The sequence below is a fragment of the Passer domesticus genome, chromosome 3, assembly GCF_036417665.1.
Source record: "Passer domesticus isolate bPasDom1 chromosome 3, bPasDom1.hap1, whole genome shotgun sequence".
Classification (NCBI taxonomy): domain Eukaryota; kingdom Metazoa; phylum Chordata; class Aves; order Passeriformes; family Passeridae; genus Passer; species Passer domesticus.
In genome coordinates, this window is record NC_087476.1 from 44,260,823 (window position 1) to 44,282,016 (window position 21,194).

Below are 21,194 nucleotides of genomic sequence, written 5' to 3' on the forward strand. Positions count from 1 at the left end.
CATCTCATTCCATGGATTTGTTTTGCTGCCTTCTAGCCATGTAGGTTGTGTCTAAATCCGTGGATTTGGGACTGTGTCCAAGCCTCTGCGCTCAGGTGCCTGCCTGCCCTAGTAATATCCCAACCTCATATCCAGGTGAAACCCAGGGCATGCACCAGCATTCCCCACACCCCTTTCTTCCTACCTAATTGAATCATTTTGGTTTTCTCAGATCGTCTCTGTACGATGTAATACAGCATTACACGGGCAGTTATTTGCATGAGTGTTTTTACAGAGCAGGCAACTGTTTTCACATTAATAAGGCCACAAAATGTTTCTTATTGCTGAACTTTTTGGGAGCTTGTGTCCAGTCTAGGGAGAGACCGGGAGGCTGACACAGGGAAGAAGGGCTGATAGCCATCTTGCAGGGCTTCTTTCCTACATTGCCGTGATTACATCATTCCTATGATGTGATTTTAAGCCTTAATGTGGAGGGATCTTCAGAAATAATATTCTAGGAGACATCTAAGCATCATTAAATTCCGTGCAATAATCTCTTGATTCATTCAAGGCAGACTGCTGCGCTGAAAATTAATTCCTTCCTAGTGGTCTGACACAGGCTTGCATATGCAAAGGAAATTGTGGGAGATAACTTCCCACATGTCACTAAAGGCATCCTGGGCTCGCTGGCAGGAGCGGGAACATCTGCGGGGCGCCGGGGGACGCTGCCCGCGCCAGGGGAGCGGGGCCGCCCGGGCCGCGTCATTTCTGGGAAGCGCGCCGTGACTCAGCACATCGGGGCGCGCCTTCCCCAGAATAGGTGGGAGCTGGGGGCTGCCGCTGCCGGGGACGCGGAGCCGTGGCCCTGACGTGGGAGCGGTGGAGGGCTGGTTTGGGAAGTGGTGGTGGCAGGCGTCAAGCGCCAGAGCCCCGCGTTCCTGGAAGTTTGCGAGCCGGGGTGAGCAGAGAAACCCGAGGGCTCCTCTTGATGCAGCAACAACTCGCCCGGCTCCCTTCCATTTTCTCATAACAAACACACCGCAAAATCTCTCGCAAGCTGCTTTGATGAGGCCACATGTATTTCCCCCTTCTCAGTTTACAGGAAGTTACTCTTAAAGAAAGTGATTCTGGTGTTTACGGCCCGCGTTAAAGGGCCAGGCCGCCTCCCCTCTGTGCCCGCCGGGCTCCGGGGAGCGCAGGAGGGTCCCGGCCGGCCGGAGGGCGCTGCCCGGCCGGGGAGCTGCGAGAGACAGAGCTGGGGCACACGGGCAGGAGCACCCCGTGGAGTGTTTTCTCCCCGAGATAGGCTCTGTCTCCCCTTGGAAAAGGCATTTCCTGCTCAGCGAGGTGCTTGCTCCCACTTCACATGGTCTGGCTTTTGCCTGGTCATCTGTTTCCAGAAAACCAGGAACCTCATTTCATCCACATGGACCTAGTTCCCCTTGACAGTAAGCAGTGTGTTTTTATAGGCATGTTTCCTGGATTTCTCTTGAATTTTTTTAAAATAATTCTCTTATTATTTCAAGAAACTGTAGCTTCTGTCAGTGATGGGAACTTCTTTCCCCTGAAACCGCTGAGCAGTTTTCAGATTCATGCTTTCTTGCCCCTCTGTGGACAAGTCAGAACATGTCCCTTGGTAGGAAAAGTGACATCTCATGGGCTAACCCCTCGTCAGGTCTTCCTTCGGTTATGGCAGGTGAATTTCATCTTTGCCTCGCCCAACCTTCCTACAAAAGGGTTACAGTTCAACTATGAGCAAGTGTTGCTTTAGGACTCTGGGGGGTGGAGAATGTTTGCATAGTTTAAACCTTTGGGTGGAGGTGGTAGGAAACTGCAAGTACAGAGGCCATAGAAAGAGGCGAGAAGAACTCTGACATAGCACAGCCAGTCAGTCTTATACACAGGTGACTCAAAGCATTAATGCAAGCATGCACTCAGACCTGCCGTCATCAGCATCACCCACTTGTTGATCAGAGCACCAGGAAAAGGACTCTAAGGTAGACTGTTCACGCAGAGTACTCTGCATTTCAGATTTTGGCTCTTGTTTTCCGAAGCTAGCAGAGACACAGGCTAAGATTAAATGGAAAAGGTGACTGTGGACTTGCCTTTAAATACCTTCTTAACTCAGAGGATGTCATTGTTGGAAATGTAGGAACACAGCTTGAACTCTTACTTCAATAATATATGCTCATCTTAAAAAAAAAAAAAAGGGGGGAGCTTATCACTTTTCCCTTCTGGACTCTGTGCCTACATGTTGCATATTGTGCCTATATACATATGTATATATATTCATAAGCACTTCCTCTCTATTCCAGATCTATTCAAGTGGTGAACTTCACCACTTCATTGATGGATTTAACGAGGACAAGAGCAACTGGATGCGTTATGTAAACCCTGGCTACTCTGTTCAGGAGCAGAACTTGGCTGCTTGTCAGAATGGAATGAACATCTACTTCTATACCATCAAGCCCATCCCTGCCAACCAAGAGCTGCTTGTGTGGTATTGCCGAGACTTTGCAGAGAGGCTGCACTATCCCCCCTCCAGAGAGCTGACAATGATGAACCTCAGTAAGTGGATTACAGTATAAACAAGGAATGCTAGTAATGTCTCTTCTGCCTATACAATCTAATAATAAGTTGTATAATTACATAGCTGCATCATCTGTTGTGTCACAGGAGGTAGCTTGAAGTGGAAAAGGGGAATTAAAAAACCCAACACAAGAGAATGAGTTCCCTGTGCCTGTTCAAATGGAAATAGATTATAAAATCTGAGTAGTTGTTTGTTTACATTCTGAGTCTTATCTGGTGAGATTCTGGACAGACAACCTGACCTCTGTCTTCCTAACCATAGCTGTTGGTTCACTCTCAGACTTTGCAATTTCAGATCTCACAGTGTGTTGAGCAAAAGTCTGCTTTGGTAGCATATACTGAAGGCTGTCCACTCATGCTCCCAAAGGGCTGCCCTCACTGTACCAGGAAGTGGCAACGTGCCATGGCTCTGTCTAGGTGTCTGACAAAATACGTGTTTACTGCATAATGCACTTTGAGCCTTGCATCTTCCCTTACTTATCTGATGTGAGCAAACCTCCTGTGGTCTTCTCATCTGGTTACTTGTGTTTTAAGCTCAGTGTACTTTGTCCCCATTTCTTGACTTTTTATTGCAGCTTTCATTTTCTGTTCAAAAATAATAGCACTGGTAGCAGAGGGAAGAGGTGTTTCCAGGAGGTTGTGTTCCTCTGTGGTTTCTGATTATTTCCAGCCTTGGTGCTTTACTTCTTGCTTAATCACTGCTTGACACCTCACCCAGAGCCCCTTCTGGAGAAGAAAAGATTCTTGCTGACTTCTCAGTGGACTCTTAGGCTACTTCCCCTGCTACTGCTCTTAAAGCATAGTATTCTTTTGTCCTTCTGCCAGTGACTACACTGAAACTTGAAGGAAAAACTGCAAGCAGGTTTTTTTGGTTGTTGTTTTTGTGGGGTTTTTTGTTTGGTTTTTGTTGGTGGGGTTTTTTTTGGTGTGTGGTTTTTTTTTAATAAAAAGAACTATTTACGGTTCTTTGGCAACAAGGAATGGGTTATAAAATATCAGTGTTACTTGGGGAGCATTAGAACTGTCATCCCATATTAGAAAACTTATATCACACATTCAGATTAATCAGAAGTACATCTATACTCTGTGGATGTCACACTTTTACTAGCTTTTTGTCTTTCCCTACAAATTAATAGAAGAAAACTTGTCTCCTAATGACAGAGGGAAGAGAGGGAGGGAATGTCTTATGCAGCTATATTCTCTGTTCAGAAACTGTCTCACTGATTCTGTCATCTTTGCACATATGTCATTTCACCACTCCCTGTGCAGTTTTATTTCCTGATATAATGAGCTGTTGGCTTTTCAGTGGCAGCTTCAGGTGAGATGAGACAACAGCATGTAGGGCTCTGGTGGATGAGGAGTTTGCCAAAATCTAGTCAGGCGCATTTGGTCACTAACTAGGAGGATACACAAACACAGGATCAGTTTCCTGCATCTGCTGGCAACTTGGGCTTCCTTGCAGAAGTAGCAATTAATGTATTTGTAAAGTGTTTCTTAATGTGTCCAGTTACTCTTAATCAGGTCAAAACTAGGGATGTCTGGACATGGCAGAATAACTGATTTTAGTAAAAGTAGTAGGCTCAGTATAAGGATTTAAAGAAATGGGAACCCGAGCCATAATTTTGTAGTTCAGCCTTAATATTTGCAGTATTTCCAGCTGCTGAGTTTGAAATTGATATTCTTCTATTTTTAAAGATAAAATTTCTAAATGGTTGAAATGTAATTATGTTAGCTGCTTCCACCTAAAGAAAATAGCAGTTCAGAAAATGAGAAAAAAATTGCACTTTTTTTTTTTTCTTCTCCACTTATTCTTGTGAGCAACACATTCAGGCCTGAAGCCTGCAGATGGGCCAAAACCCCTACAGGTACCATAAGGATTGAGGTTTTCTCAAGTTAGCCTTTTGAAATGTGTGGAAGAATAATCCAAAAGTCTCCCAAAGATCTTTACTTGCATTGTCCCTGTAGCAATGGTGCAAACAGGGGTGGTTTTTCCAGCATTAGTACTGGAACCAGATGAGTTTACTGTGAATACCAGCACTGTTTAGCTTTCTTCTGCTCCTTTCTCCCAGGCCACTAGTTAAATCTAAAATTAGAGAGCATCGTGCTGCCTCTCCAGCCTCTCTCTGTCACAAAGGCTGTCTGAGGTACCCTGGCACTGCATTCATCCATGAGTAAAGTGCAGGAGTTTGTCCCCAGTTCTCTGGCACCCTGTATCTGCTACAGATGTGGGGCTTTGGCCTAGCAGGACATCTGAACACAGCCTTGCTTGAGGGGACCCCCTCCTCCAGCCCCCCACCCCCAACCTGCTAGGAAGTCAGGAAAGCCCTCTCCAGCCAAATGGATTGCTAATAATTTGGTGTTTAAAGTGGTATGGCTTCCCTCAGAAGAGCAGGGCTGCACCACCACCTCTCCCAGCCTGTGGCTGCTGGTTTTGGCACCCGCTGAGGAGGAGGGAGAGAAAGCTGGGGTCTGGGTCCCAAGAGGCAGGCTGAAGTCAGGGCCTCCTCCCATGGGATACACGGTGGTGTGGGCGGGAGGCAGCCAGTGGCCATGGTGTGTTGCAGCCAGATCTCTCCCTTTGCTGTGTCTTGGGTGTGCAGTGCACACTGGTGCCCGTGGGAGGCTTTGGAAGAGTCGTACCTTGGCTGGCTGCCCAGCACAGGAGAGGCCACCTGGGACACACACCTACAGAGACCTTCCAGTCTTGCCAACTTAAAATATAGGCAGCTGCTTTAAGTGCCTCAAGGGTTTGGGGATCACAGCTTTAGAGTTCAGCACCTTAGTTCCTCTTTAAGCACCAGAGCATGATGGGCCTCCGGGGAAAAATGTATCAGGGAATTTCTCTGGCTTTATTTCCTGTAATTAGTGGCCTCAAAAATGAGAGAACTACCACTTTAGAGCATAAATGTATTTACACACCCACATGTAACATCTACTTGCCAGTGTAACAGCAAACTTTCAAATTAAAGGTAACTTCCCCAGCATTAGCTCATTTGTGCCGCAGAAGGAAAGCATCCAGATGCAAGACAGCAATTAGGCATGTACTTAGTTGTGGGTTTAACCCTGTCCTCTGTGTTTTCCTGAATTGGGGCCTTTGACCCAGTCCTTCAGACGCTGGAGCACACACCTACCTTCACAGCCATGATTAGCTCCGAGTGGAGCTATGTAACTTCAAATGGATGTTGAAGTGCCTGCAAGGAGTTGCACAATAGTGGTAGAGGCAAGACTCCACATTATCCCAGTGTTGGAAACTCAAATGTCATTCCCTTCCTGCCTGTTTTGAGGCCTCTCATGTTTTCTGTCAAGATTTGAGATGTCACCTTCAGATGGTGCCTTTGTCCAGTAAAGAGTTTTAAGTATGGTGGCACAAAATTTCTGTATTCTGCTAAAAATAAATTTTCAGTAATTTGTTAAATGTGCCTAACCTCATTCAACTGCTCCTTCAGGTTGTCTTTTAGTCTGTGATATTTTATTTAGCAAACACTGAGGAAATTTGCTTTGGTGGTTCCAAATGGTTTAGAATTTCATTCTTACCTCAACATGGGAGGATTATTTTAGGATGGAGGGGTGGAGAGGGTAACAGTTAAAAAAAAAAAACAAACCAAAACCAAACAAGAAAAACCCAACAAAATCCAAACAATTGCATTGACTCAGGACATGACTATTTGATAATAATGTTCATATATTGCAATCATATGATGCAACTTCCTGCTGCTCATGTCATGTTTGTCTCCTCAGTCAAGTACAGGCAGGTGACATCTTTTGGTCAAGCTTCAGAAAAAAAGCTCAAGCTGGGGGAAGATAATTTGCATATTTACAAAATATTTGGCAATCTCTTTGTTTCATTAACAGGTTTAACAAGACATTAATTAAAGTGTTTCTGGTTCTATGAAGATTAACTTTTTAATGCTTTTTTCTTAAATGTGATTTATTCTTCTCTTCTTCCTGCTGGCCCTGACATGCTGGCCGTTAGCTCAGCCCTGTCACTCGCTTTCCCTTTTGTTTATGGGCAGTTTCACTTTCTGGTTTTGAAGCTTTTCTGTTTGGGTTGAGAGGAAACATCTGCACTTGCTTAAAAAAATGCCTCCTGGAATGTTCAAAAGGACTCAGGAAAATGATTTTTAAATGATATGAGAAGTTGTCCTCACAAAATCAGAATTTGGGGACTGAAGTTGTCTTAATATTGAGAATTATTTGAAGGCTCCCAGAAAGACCTTCTCTGAGCAAAATTTTTCAAAGGCATGTCACACTGCCATGGACACATTTAGAAAACAGATGATCAAATTTTGTACTTCTGAATGTTGGTCTCTGTTCTCATTTTGAGTGGAAACAGTCTTTGTTTTGCCCGCTTCACAACTTCGAGGTTCTCTTTCTACTAGCAAAAGAGGTGCTTAATTTAGATCGAAAATGTGAATCGGCATAATTAAGCTCTACCACTCGAAGTGTTCAGTACCATCTCACTCCTGAAATTACTGTTGCAATTACTGTCTGCCTACAACCGTTTTTCAAGTTTTTAGAAAAGAACAGATCATTGTTTTTATGAAATGTTTCTCAGGCTACAGCTCAGAGCACAAGAACTGAGAGCAAAGTCTATAGCTCTGCAGCAGTCTGTAGCTGGAACACCCACACTGGGCAGCTCCTTTACCCAAGTTTTATCAATACTTAAAAGTAACAGGAGTTTTGTCCCTTTTCCTCTTGCACGCACTCACAAATCTCAGATCTGAGCAAATAATCGTTTGACCTCAGTTAGAAGTGGATCAGGATCCTCAAGAGGCACATCTGGGATTTTTTTCCTTTCTCGCCCCCCCCCCCCCCCCCGGGTCGGTAACTTAAAAATGCAGCTGCACCATTCGTGATTTGTCGTGAATCTCTTTTCTGTGTGTCCCTCTGACCACAGAAACTAGACAGATCTTGGAAGAGTATGTGCCTATATTTACTATATATATATATATATATGTGTGTGTGTATGTATGTGTATATGGGGGTGGGGGGGAGAAATGCATTTCAACAGTGAAGGGGAGACATTCTGATTGGTAAAAACTTGACTCTAAGATCACAAGTTTTTAAAAAATGCAGTTATAAGAAATCTATCTCTTTAACTTTGAAGTATGGCTCCTTTAAGTGCAACAAGAAAGGTTGTAAACCTCTCAATCAGTTTCAGCCCTGGTTTAAATCCACCTTCAGCATAAAACTTAAGAACTTCTCCTTGGCCCCGGATGTTACCTTCTCTTATTTTACACAGTGCTGACACACTTGTTTATGTTTTGATCTCTCTGGTGTTCCCAAGTGTCCCCTGTGCTCAGGTAATAAGGGAAAAAGTCAAGAGGGGATTTATGGACCAAAGATAGCTTGCAAACTAAAGAGAGCTGTCACAGTTAGACTTGAAAAAATATCTTTAAATATCACAACTTCTGGCTGCATATGGAAATTAATAAGAGGGACAGCTTTACCAGGAAAATTCAGAAGGGAAGAAAAAAAACAATTATCTTTAGTCAGTCAGGAGAGAGCATGGAATTGTTGCACAGAGAAAGTTACGATCTCTGTGTGAGCTTCCTTTCTGTCACTCCTGGGCTTGCTCCTGCACATAAGGCACGTACGTCCCCACCCTCATGTTTAACCTTGTGACAGTGGGAGCTGTTTCTCCAGCTGAAGAGGCCCCAGTTTCTCTATCACTTTTCCAATACCACCAGCATTTCTCCTTCCTCTTCCCCTCCCGCTGGGTTTTTTTCTTTAAAAGAGAAAAGTGTCAATTTGAACTTCCTGCTTGACAGACCCCACTGGGAAACTGATACGGGCCTGATAAGGTGGTATTTATTTATTTTTCCTGCTGCAAGGCTTCACAAGTCCTGCCTCCCACCCCCCTGTCCAGTTTTCAATACTGCCTGGTCTTGATACTTCCCGATGCTGATAGTGTCACCAGGAATGTTTGCTCTGAAACACTGCTGTGGTGAAAGGCAGCTGATAAGAAGATACAGATAATATTATTCACAGTGCCATTGTGGAGTTTCGTGAACCTAGTAGGACCTCTATGCTATGCCCCAAAATCTGGCTGACATTTAGAAAGTGAGTTACCAGTCCAGGAGTACAGACAAAATTACCAAAGAAAGTAGATGTTTTTTAAAACCAGAAAACACAACGTGTTATTACTTTATTTTTCATATAGCTCTGCATTAAAATTTGGACACCAAGAGAAGTAATTGGGAAGCTATCTGTGCGCTTATGTGTGCATATGCTTGCTGTACAACACTTTTAAGTTTTATCATAAATATTTTAATTGAACTTAACTGTGTTCATTTGCATTTCATTGGAGCTTGAAAATATACAAACTACTCAAAAATCTCAAGCTAAATTTTCTTATTACTAGTCTAATGCCATTTTAAAAAGGATGCTACTGTAAAGTGGGTTGCTGTAAGCAGGAGCATGCTGTGCAAGCAGCTGTTTTCTTGGACATGTTTAATAAATGGTTTTCTTTGCCTTATAGGGTAATGTTGCCAAATGATAGATTCCATCAGGGTAGTGAATAGTGAAGCAAAGAATCTGTGTTGAAAGCGGCGTGGTCACTGCCTGTTCTCACGTTCCTCACTTGGTTCAGATGATCCTCCAAAAATCAGAAATAACTGTTTCTCACCTTAGATAGTGAAGTAAGAACAGTCAGTCATGGGAACAGAAACGTTTCTAAAGGACTGCAGTGTTCTGGAGTCACGAACCTACTGGTGTTGGCTTGTACCTCCTGATGGAAAGCCTTGAACTAACTAACTATAATTATGAAACCTTCTTGCAGTCTTTCCCCCCTATAATAAAATATCTTACAAGTAATCAAGATTATGTAAAAAAGATAAAGGCAGATTTGTTTTTCTACTTTTTCTAATGAAAGAAGTCATCTTTCAGTGTGCTGTTAAGATTGTATTGTGTACAGAGAGCAAGGTCTTTGAATACAAAAAATAGAGTATGTGCTGAACTGAGATGAATGTATGCTAGCTTCTATTTCCTTCTAAATACATATTTCTTTTCCTTTTTATTTTTTTTAGGACGCATTTCAACTTAAGCTGGAGCCAACCAGTCTTGCTTTCTTTTGCTTTGCTTCAGCATTTTTTTATAAAATACAGCTGTAAGCAGAGGAGTTTTGCATAGACTGAATGCCACAGAAATCTGCAGTAAATAGTCTGCTTTGTTGTAGATGTTCCTAAGCAGTATATTTAATGAGTAATGATCTGTTTACTGATGGAGAATACCTTCTCTTTGAAGAAGGCTTTCATCCTAGCCAGCCATGGTTTTTTTGGTACTGTAAGTAATTGAACTGGCTGGTGAAGTGACTGCTGCGGTTTGGCAAAACCCGATTTGTCATGCCTTGTTATTTTACTGAGGAACATTTCTGGGAGCTTGTGTTCTGCAAAGTCCTTCAGTTAAACCTGTATTGTGAACAAATGCTCATTACTGCATTTATTAGAAATACTGCTTAAAGAGACATTCAACAGCAAAGCTAGGCAAATTTAAGGGGGAAGAAAGGTGAAATCAGTTTGCAGAGTGGAGGCTGGCACTCTGCAAATGCATCATCATCCAGATCTCTATGTGCTGGTTGGTATCCCTTAAATTAGCAATGCTTTTTATTAACACTTAATACCAGCAGGCATTTCTTCACACAACCATTAGTTTTGTGGCAAGCTGAATGATTGCTCATCTCTGAGAGTAGCCCTTCCTTTCCACTAAACTTGTAGGGGTTAGATTCTGTTTTGAAAAGAGATAACGCCAGCGACATATCTAAATAATCGTTATCTTGTCTTTGTATTTCAGCACAAACCCACGTTAATCCAAAGCAGCACAGCGCTGATAAAGATGAGCTTTATCAGAAAAGCGTCCCAAAGAAGGAGCACAGTGTGAAAGAAATCCTGAAAATGGAATCCAATCCTCCTAAAGGAAAAGACTTCTTTCAGACCAACATTTCACCAGTTACTCCAGAAAAAGACTTGGATGATTTACGTAAGAACTATAGCCCAGAGAGGTGTTTCTTCCCTCGAGTTGTCTACCCGATCCGACCTCACATTCCTGAAGACTATCTGAAAGCTTCCTTAGCATATGGCATGGACAGACCCAGCTACATTACTCACTCGCCCATCCAGGCATCTACTACACCAAGTCCTTCCGGGAGGAGCAGCCCAGACCAAAGTTTAAAAAGTTCAAGCCCTCACAGTAGTCCGGGGGTCACAGTTTCACCTCTGGCACCTACTTCCCAAGAGCACAGAGAGCCATACTCTTACTTGAATGGATCATATGGCTCAGAAGGATTGGGGTCTTATCCTGGATATGCACCCCCTGGCCACCTCTCACCTGCCTTTCTACCATCCTATAACCCCCATTACCCCAAATTCCTGATACCTCCATTCAATATGAGCTGTAATAACCTGAGCGCTTTGAACAATATCAATGGCATCAACAATTTCAACCTCTTTCCAAGGATGTACCCTCTTTACGGCAACCTGCTCAGTGGAGGTAGCCTTTCCCACCACATGCTCAACCCCACCACGCTCCCCAGCTCATTGCCCAGTGAAGGAGGCCGTCGACTGCTGCAGCCTGATCATCCGAGAGACTTCCTCATACCAGCACCCAACAGTGCCTTCTCTATCACGGGCGCTGCTGCCAGCATGAAGGACAAGCCATGCAGCCCTACCAGTGGGTCCCCCACGGCTGGTACAGCAGCCAGTTCGGAACACATAATGCAACCTAAACCTACCTCAGTGGTGTTGGCTGCCACCGGCGGTGAAGAAGCCATGAATCTCATTAAAAGTAAGAGGAATGTGACCGGTTACAAAACCCTCCCGTACCCACTGAAAAAGCAGAATGGGAAGATCAAGTACGAATGCAATGTTTGCTCCAAGACCTTTGGCCAGCTCTCCAATCTGAAGGTAGGCAGGAGAATAAGACAGGAGCCTTCTTTGAAGGCTCAGATTTCTCCCTGTAGGTTTTCGAGGAAAAGCAGGGTCAGGCCTCCCTTGCTTGTTAGGCTGTTTATGTGTCTGGGCTTAATACAGCATCCCCCAGCAAGAAAGCATGGTTGTGTGCTTTAATACCGACGCCACCTAATTAACTAGATAACATTGTATTTTGGCAATGGGACTCTTCCGCTGCCTTTAGGAAACATCTGAAAGCACTTTTGTTGTAGTACTGGAAACTGCAAATTGTTAATTGCTTTGTCTCTCCCTAGGTGCACCTCCGAGTACACAGTGGAGAGAGACCATTTAAATGCCAGACTTGCAATAAGGGCTTCACGCAGCTGGCTCACCTCCAGAAGCACTATCTGGTACACACGGGAGAAAAACCCCACGAGTGTCAGGTATGTAACACAGAGAGAGAGAGAGGTGATTCCTTCGGAGGCTGAAGGGAGGGCTTTGCACACCCCCTACAGTGTGCAGGGAGGGCTGAGGGACAAACCCTTGGCTGCTCAGGGCCGGAATCTGCACCACAGCCGGGCCCAGCCCTGGTGCAGCAGCGTCTGTGAGACAGCACGACTGCCTGCAGCCTGCTAGAGCAACACCTGCCTGATACAGTTTTGCCATCAGCCACACTCAAAATGACATTCAGCAATATTTAAATAAAAAAGGTGGGGATTTTTTCCCTTTGTGAGAAAGTGTGAAGATATAGAAAGCTGCTGCTTCATCCTGCCGTCTCCTCCTAGGTGTCTGTGATTTAAACCATAAAATCGCCTCCCACTCATTCGCTGTTTCTCTGCCACCCCCCACATTAGGTTTGTCACAAGCGGTTCAGCAGCACCAGCAATCTCAAAACCCACCTGCGGCTCCACTCTGGAGAGAAGCCTTACCAGTGCAAGCTCTGCCCAGCCAAATTCACCCAGTTTGTGCACCTGAAGCTGCACAAACGTCTCCACACCCGGGAACGCCCCCATAAATGCATCCACTGCCACAAGAGCTACATTCACCTCTGCAGCCTCCAGGTCCACCTGAAGGGCAACTGCCCCGTCGCCCCGGCCTCCGGCCTCTCCATGGAGGACCTGAACAGAATCAACGAGGAGATCGAGAAGTTCGACATCAGTGACAATGCTGACAAGCTGGAAGAAGTGGAGGACAATATCGACTTAACATCGATCGTGGAGAAGGATATACTGACCGTGCTCAGGAGGGAAATGGAAGGAGCTAACCTGAAAGTCTCTCTGCAGAGGAACCTGGGAAACGGGCTTATCTCCTCAGGATGCAACCTTTACGAGTCGTCAGACATGTCAGTTATGAAGTTGCCTCACGGTCACCCACTACCTCTGTTACCTGTAAAGGTCAAGCAAGAAACAATTGAACCAATGGACCCTTAAGACTTTTTGGCAAAGTGATTTTTTTTATTTATGACTTGGCAAGTCAGGGTGCCTGTAGCAGTTGCTTGTACATAGTTTCAATGCTGCAAAGCAATCTTGGCTTACAGTAGTTTCCCTAGCTCTCCAGCTGAAAGAAGGAACTCCAAAGTTACTGTTTTCTCAGGGCATAAAAAGGGGCAAAGGACTCTGCATTGCCTCGCCAGTTACTAAGAGACAATCATCTATCCATAATTATTTTTACAATGATAGTACTTCATAATTTATTATGCAATTAATCATTCTAAAAGCAATAATTAGGAAAATGTTTACAATGACTGGAAAAATTCATTGTAATTTTTACTTTAAATGTTTTTATTTTTTGTTTTATGGCCATTCTTTGTAGATATTTTTTTCTGCACATCTGTTTTAAGAACCTAAGATTAGGGTTTCAGTAAATGTCTTTTATGTACCAATGTCTTTTAAACAAATGTGGTTTTTCATATTGCCAAAGTTGGACATGTGACATACAGAATCCTAGATCTGTTGGTTTGAAAAAAAATGCTGTGTACTTTCATGAGCAAATCACCCCACTGGGAATTGAAAAGGATTTAAAAAAATAGCAAACCAACAACCCAGAGTAGCAGCAAGCAGGGAAGAAACTTTTTCTCCTGCCTCTCTGAGGGGAGGAGAAAGATTCTTCTACCTGCAGCTCTCCCTGGAACAGATGTGGCACAGCAAACACGGACCTGCCGTGGACAATACCACAGGTTTTTAGAACACAGCTCCAGCCCCACACGTTATCATGTAACTTTAAGACCAAAGGAACACATGAGCTTAAAGTGACTTTTCCAAAATGAAATCTCACATTCTTTTGTTTCCAAAAGCAGTTTAAAAGCAAAGACACAAATATTATTCTGCCTAAAAGGGGGGTTTGGACAGATTTCTTTCTTTTGTTTTTTGTTTTATTTTGGGGTTTTTTTGGCCAGAGCCTTCCAGGGATATAAAAAAAAAAAAAAAAAAAAAAAGATGGTCAGATTCCCTGAGTAAGAAGGGGTTCAGTTTTACTTGTATTTTTCTCTCCCACTTTGCCTGGGTAGAAGTGGGGAACAAAGTCCTTTCCTGGCACATAATTTTTTTTCTTCCTTCTTGTACGACTCAGATTTTTCTCAGTATTTGTGTTTGTACATTTTGTGGTTAATTTAATTAAAGAAGAAAAGGGCATTGCAAAGTTGTTGAACAACAATTACCTCAGTGCTTGTGTCCAGTGGTGCAGACAATGCTGTTTTACCTAAATGCTTTGCTACTTTAGAGAAGAAACCAAAATGTGCACAGGGAAAGATAGAATGCACGTCCTTTTATCTTTTTGTTTTGCTAAGCCCAAAGATGATATGGTGATGTTTGAGGTGTAGCAAAGAATACATGTATATTTATAGATATATTTATACCACTATACGATATATGTATATGTATATATATTTATACCACTTAAGTTGTGAGCCAAACCATGTAATAAAACCTATTTTTCATCTAAGTGTGAAAATCAAATGTTATCCCAGTTTTGCAAATAACCAATGACCTCAAAACCAGAAGGTTGTACCAAGGCATTTATCACTTGCAAATACACACGCACAGCTGAAGGCCAAGTTGGCACTCTCAAACACGTGAATGACATCATCATGCATCCACGTGTGGCATCTCAGTGAATTTGGTGGGAATTACCCGGTTTGCAGGCCAGGGCTCCTTCAGTCCCCTGCTCTCCTGGCAGTCTGCACTGGGGGGGAAGGAGGCTGGTGGTCAGTCAACAGACAGCCAGAAAACGTAACTGAAAGAACTTGAAAAGAAGCCAAATATGACCCGTGCGTGATGTGGTCACAAATCACAGTAAGGGCAGGATGGAAGTCAGGTGGGACAAGGCCCTTGTCTCATTGTGCCCTGCCACTAACGAGTTGCACCGTCAACTCACATGAACATAAGTAGCATTATTACACATCTCCCTTCCATGCATCCCTTTCTGTCTGGTTACGTTCTTAAAAAAATTTTTTAGAAGTCCACCTCAAAAATTCAGGATTCAGTGGTCTTTTTTTTTTTCCAGCAAACTTCATTTTAATGCCTTCTGTTAAAAAACAAACAATCCTGAAATACAAGTCTCTAAACACAGCTTTTGAAGGACTCCAGTTCATTACATTTCCACTCCTGCAAATTGTGAGGCTGACATCTTTTAAATGTAGCAATAGTTCATAAATATAGTACTTAATTGTAGGATAAACCAAAGTATCACTACTCTGTCACTGGACACACACTTTTCCTATTATTGCCTGTAGTGCTTTCTTGTATTTGATACAAAATTTACAAGAATTTATATGCATCAGCTTTAAGAATTGTTACTTCTCTTTACTATTTGCCCCTCCCCTTAGACGTTTTACATGTGAATGTAGCAACAATCAACAGTGTTTTTGGGGGTTTTTTTGTCTCTCTTAAGAAAGACTCTGACCAAAGTTAACAGGCTTTTTACTTTGCTAGAACAACAAACTATTATATGTTTACGTATTGGTTTACATCATTATTTATGTGCAAATTGTCAAATGTAAATTAAATATAAGTGTTCATTGCTTTACTGATGCTTCTCTTGTCTTCAATCTCTCTGCCTGGGTGTGCAGCCTGGTTGTGGCCCCAACGCTGGTACACTGGGGCGATGGTGTCTTTAGCAATGCTGGCTCCTGCCTTTATGGGTTCTCATTTTCCCTCACTGAAAGGTGCAAACAGCAATGCCAGAGCTGAATACCCCGGCTTCGTTTTGTTCAGAGGTTGCCTCAATTTCAGCCAGTACCAATTTTTAGGAAAAAAAGCCAAGAATTTTCAGTGTTTCAATGGAAATGCTTGAATGCTATCTGCCTCAGAGATACATGACCAGGGTTCTCATTTACATTTTTCCAAATGATTGTCATTTCTGGCCTGAAACCCTAACCACCGGGACCACAATGACACACTCAAAATGTCAGTGTGAGACCACTTAGTCCCGTCTCAGCATGGTGGGAACTGCATTCAAAACAAACGTGGAGCTGTTGTAAGTGGTCACAAAGGAGATGTGAACACTGCACTAAATCCAAGGGAAGGTCAAGTGTCCGCCCCTCCCTCCCCACCTCAGCCCAAGAGTAACAGCAGGCCAGGATGCCCCAGAAAGCTAATTCAACATTTGCTACTTCCATCATTTACCGTGAGATCTAAACCAGAGAGGCCATGTGCTGCCCTGCCCTACCTGAATGTTAAAGAAATAACGTTCCTGCACATATTGAGACACTCAGCACTGTATGATGTTTTAAAAGTATTTCACTGTCCTCTTAAAAAAATTCATTTAAACATCTGTCTCAAGAATTTGAAATACTGCCAACACCGAACTGTGGAGTTAAGAAAACCAGAGCACTGTTGTCATAAACGTGCCAAATGCAGCATGTTATATTCCTATATTCGACAGAGCTATTGCTGTAATAATTTTTTTAAAAAAACATAGGATAACCATTACCGCCATAAATCATACTTCATTACTTGGCAAAGCATTACGTTGTGCTGGAGAGTTATGTCCTGGGGACACTTGTAAGCTTTAGAAGATGTTTAATAAAACACATTACATAAAAAGACAATGCACGTTATAGATCACAGCCTCGCGAGGCCGAGCGCGGCAGCTGCTGCCTCGGTTTCTGGCAGCCCCAAGCTGGTTGGGAGCCGCTGACGAGGGGCTCCGAGCAGCAATACGGCGGGATTCAGCCATGGCAACACCACCACCACCAGGTCAGATAACCACAACAGCCTTAGCAAGGGGCTGGGGGGGGAAAGCTCATCAATTTGGGAGCTGCCACAAAGGCAGCCCTGCGAGACCGCGTGCCCCAGCACAGGGCTGCTGGCTGCCTGACGCCCGTCTTGCTGCTGTCGGTGTGAAAACGTTGAGGGGCTGAATGTGTTGGGCAATGTGGCCTTGCCAGCTGAGCTGCTTTGCCACAGGACAGGGAGAATTACGGTTGAGATAGACTTAAGCACGGATTTAGGAGGATGCTGCCCTTCTGGCTGGTTTATAAAGCCCAGTACTTGGCTGGGTACTGGGAGGCACCGCTAATTCCCAATGTGGGCAATTATGGCCTTGAGGTCGAAAATGAAAAATGTGACTCATTGAGGGGGTATGAACCCTTTGGGTTCAAATCAGTGTCTGCCAGTGCATGGCTGCGTCTCAACACGTGCTGGGACCGTGTGGGATGCGGCCCAAAACCTTTGCTGTCATTCAGAGGTGTTACATTAGAGTGAGGGAAATAGTTGTGGCTGTAATTAAAGGCAGCCAGGAAACACTTGTCTAATTACTGCATGAGCCGGAGCTGAGTGGATGCGGTGCGGCTGAGGAATGTGCCCATCATGGGGCAGGTATCTGCAAAACACAGGCTGTCACCGTGGCTAAGGAAAAACTCACTGACAGCATCAAAGCAGCCGCCCTGGCACTGAGAGGGAGGTTTCCCTCCTCTGTGCAGGGTTGGGGTAGGCTGGCAGGGAAAAGGCAGCTGTCTGGCCTGGGATGTGGGGAGCACAGGTTGACATTTTGGTAACTTCAGCACAGTCTCGTCTGAACAGCAGAAAAACAAGAGCTTTTGTCAAAGATGTGGCACTTCTCAAAATCACAAGTGTTTAATTTTTCATGAGATGCTGAAACAGACCCATCCTGCAACCAGCATGTCTGCTGGCCTTCCCATTCTTCTGAAAAGCACATGGAAGAGTTGGGAAAGAGCGCATTTGCACACCAGTGATGACCACCTTTGTACCAACTGCCCCCAGTGGCAGAGTTTCTGACACACTGCATGACTCTGCTTTTACTCATTTTTAAGAGATTGGGGAACATTTCCCAGTGATTCACTATGGCAGCCCAACAGGAGAGGGGCCACCAAGCCTCACTGAGACCCTGCTGCCCAAGTGCTGACTTCTGATGCAAAGCTGTGTTCTCATCCCATGACAGAGGGGTCAGGTGTCTGCTTGGAGGTGTGTACAAGCAGACATTGCCTTCTGCTTCAAAGCCAAACTACCTTTAGTTCCACCATGAGAGCTTGCAGCTTGGCACTGCTTCAGTGGTGCTCTATACAGGAAACCCCAGCCCAGGTTTGCCTGGGATGATGCTTTCCACCTCCAGGCAGCACAGGCTCTGCTGCCTCAGGATGTTCAGCTCTACAAACTTCAGCCTGCACAAGCCCACCTAGGAAAGGCCCCTGAGACATCACCTCAGCATCCTTTTCTAGGGCAGGGCGATACAGCTCCCTGAGCCAGCCAAAGCCTGGAGCCTGAACATCTGTCTCCTGGCACTTCAGAGGCACCTGCCAGCCATCACAGCCACAAACTCCTTTCTGGAGCTGGGGGTTACTCTGACTGGCCGCCACGACAGGTAAACAGGGGAGCAGAAGCCCAGTAGTGGGGCAAGGATCTGCAGTCAGTGGGCGGGTGGGTGGGTGGCACACACCCCCAAGAGCTGACCCTCTCTGGCAGGGACCCCTGCAGCTGGCAGGGGGAACTCTGGCACAGGGCATGCATGAATTCCTGCTCCTTTTTGACACCAGCGCTTGGGGCAGAAACCTGTGCCCAAAGCATGGGGACGGGCAGCACTGGTGTGTGCTCTGGGCAGAGATGTCTAAAAAGAGATGTCTGGTCCTTCAGGAAAGGGTGATGGACATTCAGAACTCTCTCTTCCCTGTGAGCTGTCAGCCAGGCACCTCGGTGGTGATGGGGCCAGGCCCTTTCTTCCTTCTCCTCCTTCTGCTCCTCCTCCTCCTCCTCAGCTGCACGCAGAGAGATGGTTGGGATGCCAAACCACTTAGGTAGGTGTGACCAAATAGCCCTATTGAAGGGAGCAAAACCAGTATGACTTCCTTATTGTGCAATGATTAATAAAGGCTTTCGGCTCTTCTTCTCCATTAATTGTGAATAAGCAAGTCCTTGATCATTTCCTTATCCTAGGACCGAGTGAGATTCCTTACAGCATTCCTGCCCCAAAGTGGCCACACTGCACTGGGAAGAGAAACAATTCCTGCAATATTGAAACCACACACAGCAAAATCAGAAGCTGAAAACCTCTTTCCCAGTTCACCTGTGCTGAGGACAGCTGTCACAACGAGATACCAGTCTTGGGGTTAGGGAGACCCAATGCTCCTGCCTTTACCAGTTAAGTTTTGCACACTAAATCCTAACTTAAAAGCAGTGGTCAGATTTTGGGCAGGAAGAGGAGTGTGGCAGGCAGCATCTTGAATGTGATTTCTTGGATATTATAGTTCCCAGTCTCCCTTGGGCTTTCCTATGGCAAAATTTTCTGTGTGAGAACTGTCCCTCTTGTGAGCCCCAGGAAACATTTTTTTTCCCCACCTTAGTCTACCTTGTGTATTCTGATGACCTCTTGTTTTTAAAGGACAGGTTCTGTATATCTTTACAGACCAGATCTGCTCTTCTTGTCAGCCTCAAAGCACCTTGCAGAAATGCTTTACTAAGAGGGGGAAGTTTGGTTTCTTCTGGCCACGCTGGGGCCATGTCCCTAGGTGGGGATCCAGTTAACCAGGCTGGGTGGTGTCCCAGAGAGGTCTCACTTTACTCGCAACCAGTCATGAAAAAAACAGAAGTTAAAAATGTTGTAGAAACTGCAACCAGGTGTTAAGTGGAGCAAGAATACATGAAAAGTGAAAATTTGCCTTTTTAATAAGCCGTTACAAGTAAGTTGGGTGTTTAGTAGGGCTCACGCGCTGGTGCTTGTAGTCATTCAGTGAAGATTTGGTGTTGTGTGCATGTTTTTAATGAGACTAGAGGGTGCAGAACAGGGCTCCTTTTCTAACCTATATTACAGCAATTTGTGCATGTCTGTAGCTGTGGGTGTTATGTGCTTTCTACTCTGAGTGGTAAGTTTCAGTTTGATTCTGCTCTCGAGAGCTGCGGGGACAGTTTGCACTTGCCTTATCAATGCAGAATCCAAATTGCTTCACAGTGCACCCAGCCCCCTGACACTGCAAACTGAGAAAATACACTTTAAGCACAGAGAAACGAGAGAGGTGACAACCAAAAGGCTTTTTCTCAGCAGAGCATCCCAATCTGCCAAAACCCTCACAACCCAATCGGTGGGACAAGCCACCTCAAGAGCCGTAACCTCGGTGCCACCCTGAGAGGCCGTAGACAGGACCCAAGCTAGCAGAGCCAGGATCCCAGGGCTGGGGCTCTTTTCCTACATCTCCTTTGCCCTAAAATCCTGCTTCAGCCCCATTCCCTTGCACTGATGTCCCAGCACTGGGGGCCCAGCCTGGCAGCTACAAACTGGGCAGCTGCAGGAGGTGCTTGCCCATCCCCATTCCGCCCTGGGCTGGCCCTGAGCAAGACTGGCCACAAGCCCCGACCAAAATTGTGCTCATGATTAGAGATGGCAGCAATGGGAGGGCAGGGCAGGTACATCCATGGCCCTTGGGAAGCAGCTCCAAAGGCTTGTGGTCTCAACAGTAATACCTGTGCCCAGCTGTGCAGTGGATTTCCAAATGAGCATTGGTGTCTTTACATGTGTTTGCTATAAACACCCAGCTTTTAGACTACACACCAATGTCTGTACTGTCCCTATGTGGGCTGTGACTGGGAGGAGCCATTCAGGAGGAGTTCAGCACAGGTCCCAGGGGACACCCCAGTTCCTATTGCCCTCCTTGGGAGCCACATGCCACAAATCACTGTGAGACTTGTTCGTAAAACACCTAAGTGTTTCTAAGATGAAGTTATGACCTACATAGCAACTATATGTAGATTTCCTTCCTCCTCACATCTGCTGGAGTTTGTAATCCCCTCCAGATACAATATTCAGGAATGACTGTGTTGTTTGCTGCACTGTCGTTGGTCTTGCTTGACCTCAAAAAGCAGCCTAGGAGATGGGGTGGAGCAGTGGCTGCAGGTGCGAGTGGTTCAAGAGCTGCAGAGCACGGGCAACATGGCTCAGGCCCTTCTGCTGTGTAGGGCAGAATTATCCTCACCCTGCTAGAGAGCACCCAACAGAGAGGCAGGCTGAGGAGCCGAGGGGGTAAACCTTAGTGGAGGCAGAGTGCTCTCTAGTTTCCTTCAAAATCTTAGCTACTCATCCAAAATGAGAAGGCTGGAAAACAAGGGCCCTCCCTGGCCATTAAACCCATTTCCTGAAGCAGCACACACCCCTGCAAAACACTCTAAGTGCCTTGTTAGACTTGAACATGCTAAATCTCAGTTCTTTGCCACTGGTCTGTTGCTCATTATCTCCCTCTGCATCCATTAGCCACCAGGAAATGCCTCATCCCACGTGAGCCTGACTTCAGAAATATAT

The 21,194-nt window shown here is 45.0% G+C and overlaps 1 protein-coding gene and 1 long non-coding RNA gene across 12 annotated transcripts in view; one reads left to right on the forward strand and one right to left on the reverse strand.

Moving 5' to 3' along the window:
• PRDM1 (PR/SET domain 1) overlaps window positions 1-15,476 on the forward strand; it is a 101,728-nt gene extending 86,252 nt beyond the window's left edge. For 9 of the 11 annotated variants that reach the window (XM_064412822.1, XM_064412824.1, XM_064412823.1 and 6 more), the window contains 4 exons: window positions 2,295-2,547; window positions 10,360-11,468; window positions 11,768-11,896; window positions 12,308-15,476. In XM_064412822.1, the coding sequence (XP_064268892.1) occupies window positions 2,295-2,547; window positions 10,360-11,468; window positions 11,768-11,896; window positions 12,308-12,883 (2,067 nt within the window). In that variant the 3' untranslated portion in view covers window positions 12,884-15,476. Of the gene's footprint in view, window positions 1-440; window positions 800-1,313; window positions 1,977-2,294; window positions 2,548-10,359; window positions 11,469-11,767; window positions 11,897-12,307 lie in introns of those variants that run through there. The other 2 variants (XM_064412831.1, XM_064412832.1) reach the window with 2 other exon arrangements.
• LOC135296453 (uncharacterized) overlaps window positions 1-21,194 on the reverse strand; it is a 45,958-nt gene that overhangs the window by 15,518 nt on the left and 9,246 nt on the right. Inside the window, exons 3-4 of the long non-coding RNA XR_010358559.1 lie at window positions 12,719-12,839; window positions 12,500-12,628 (exon numbers count right to left, since the gene is read on the reverse strand). This is a non-coding gene — a long non-coding RNA (uncharacterized LOC135296453). The remainder of the gene's footprint in view (window positions 1-12,499; window positions 12,629-12,718; window positions 12,840-21,194) is intronic.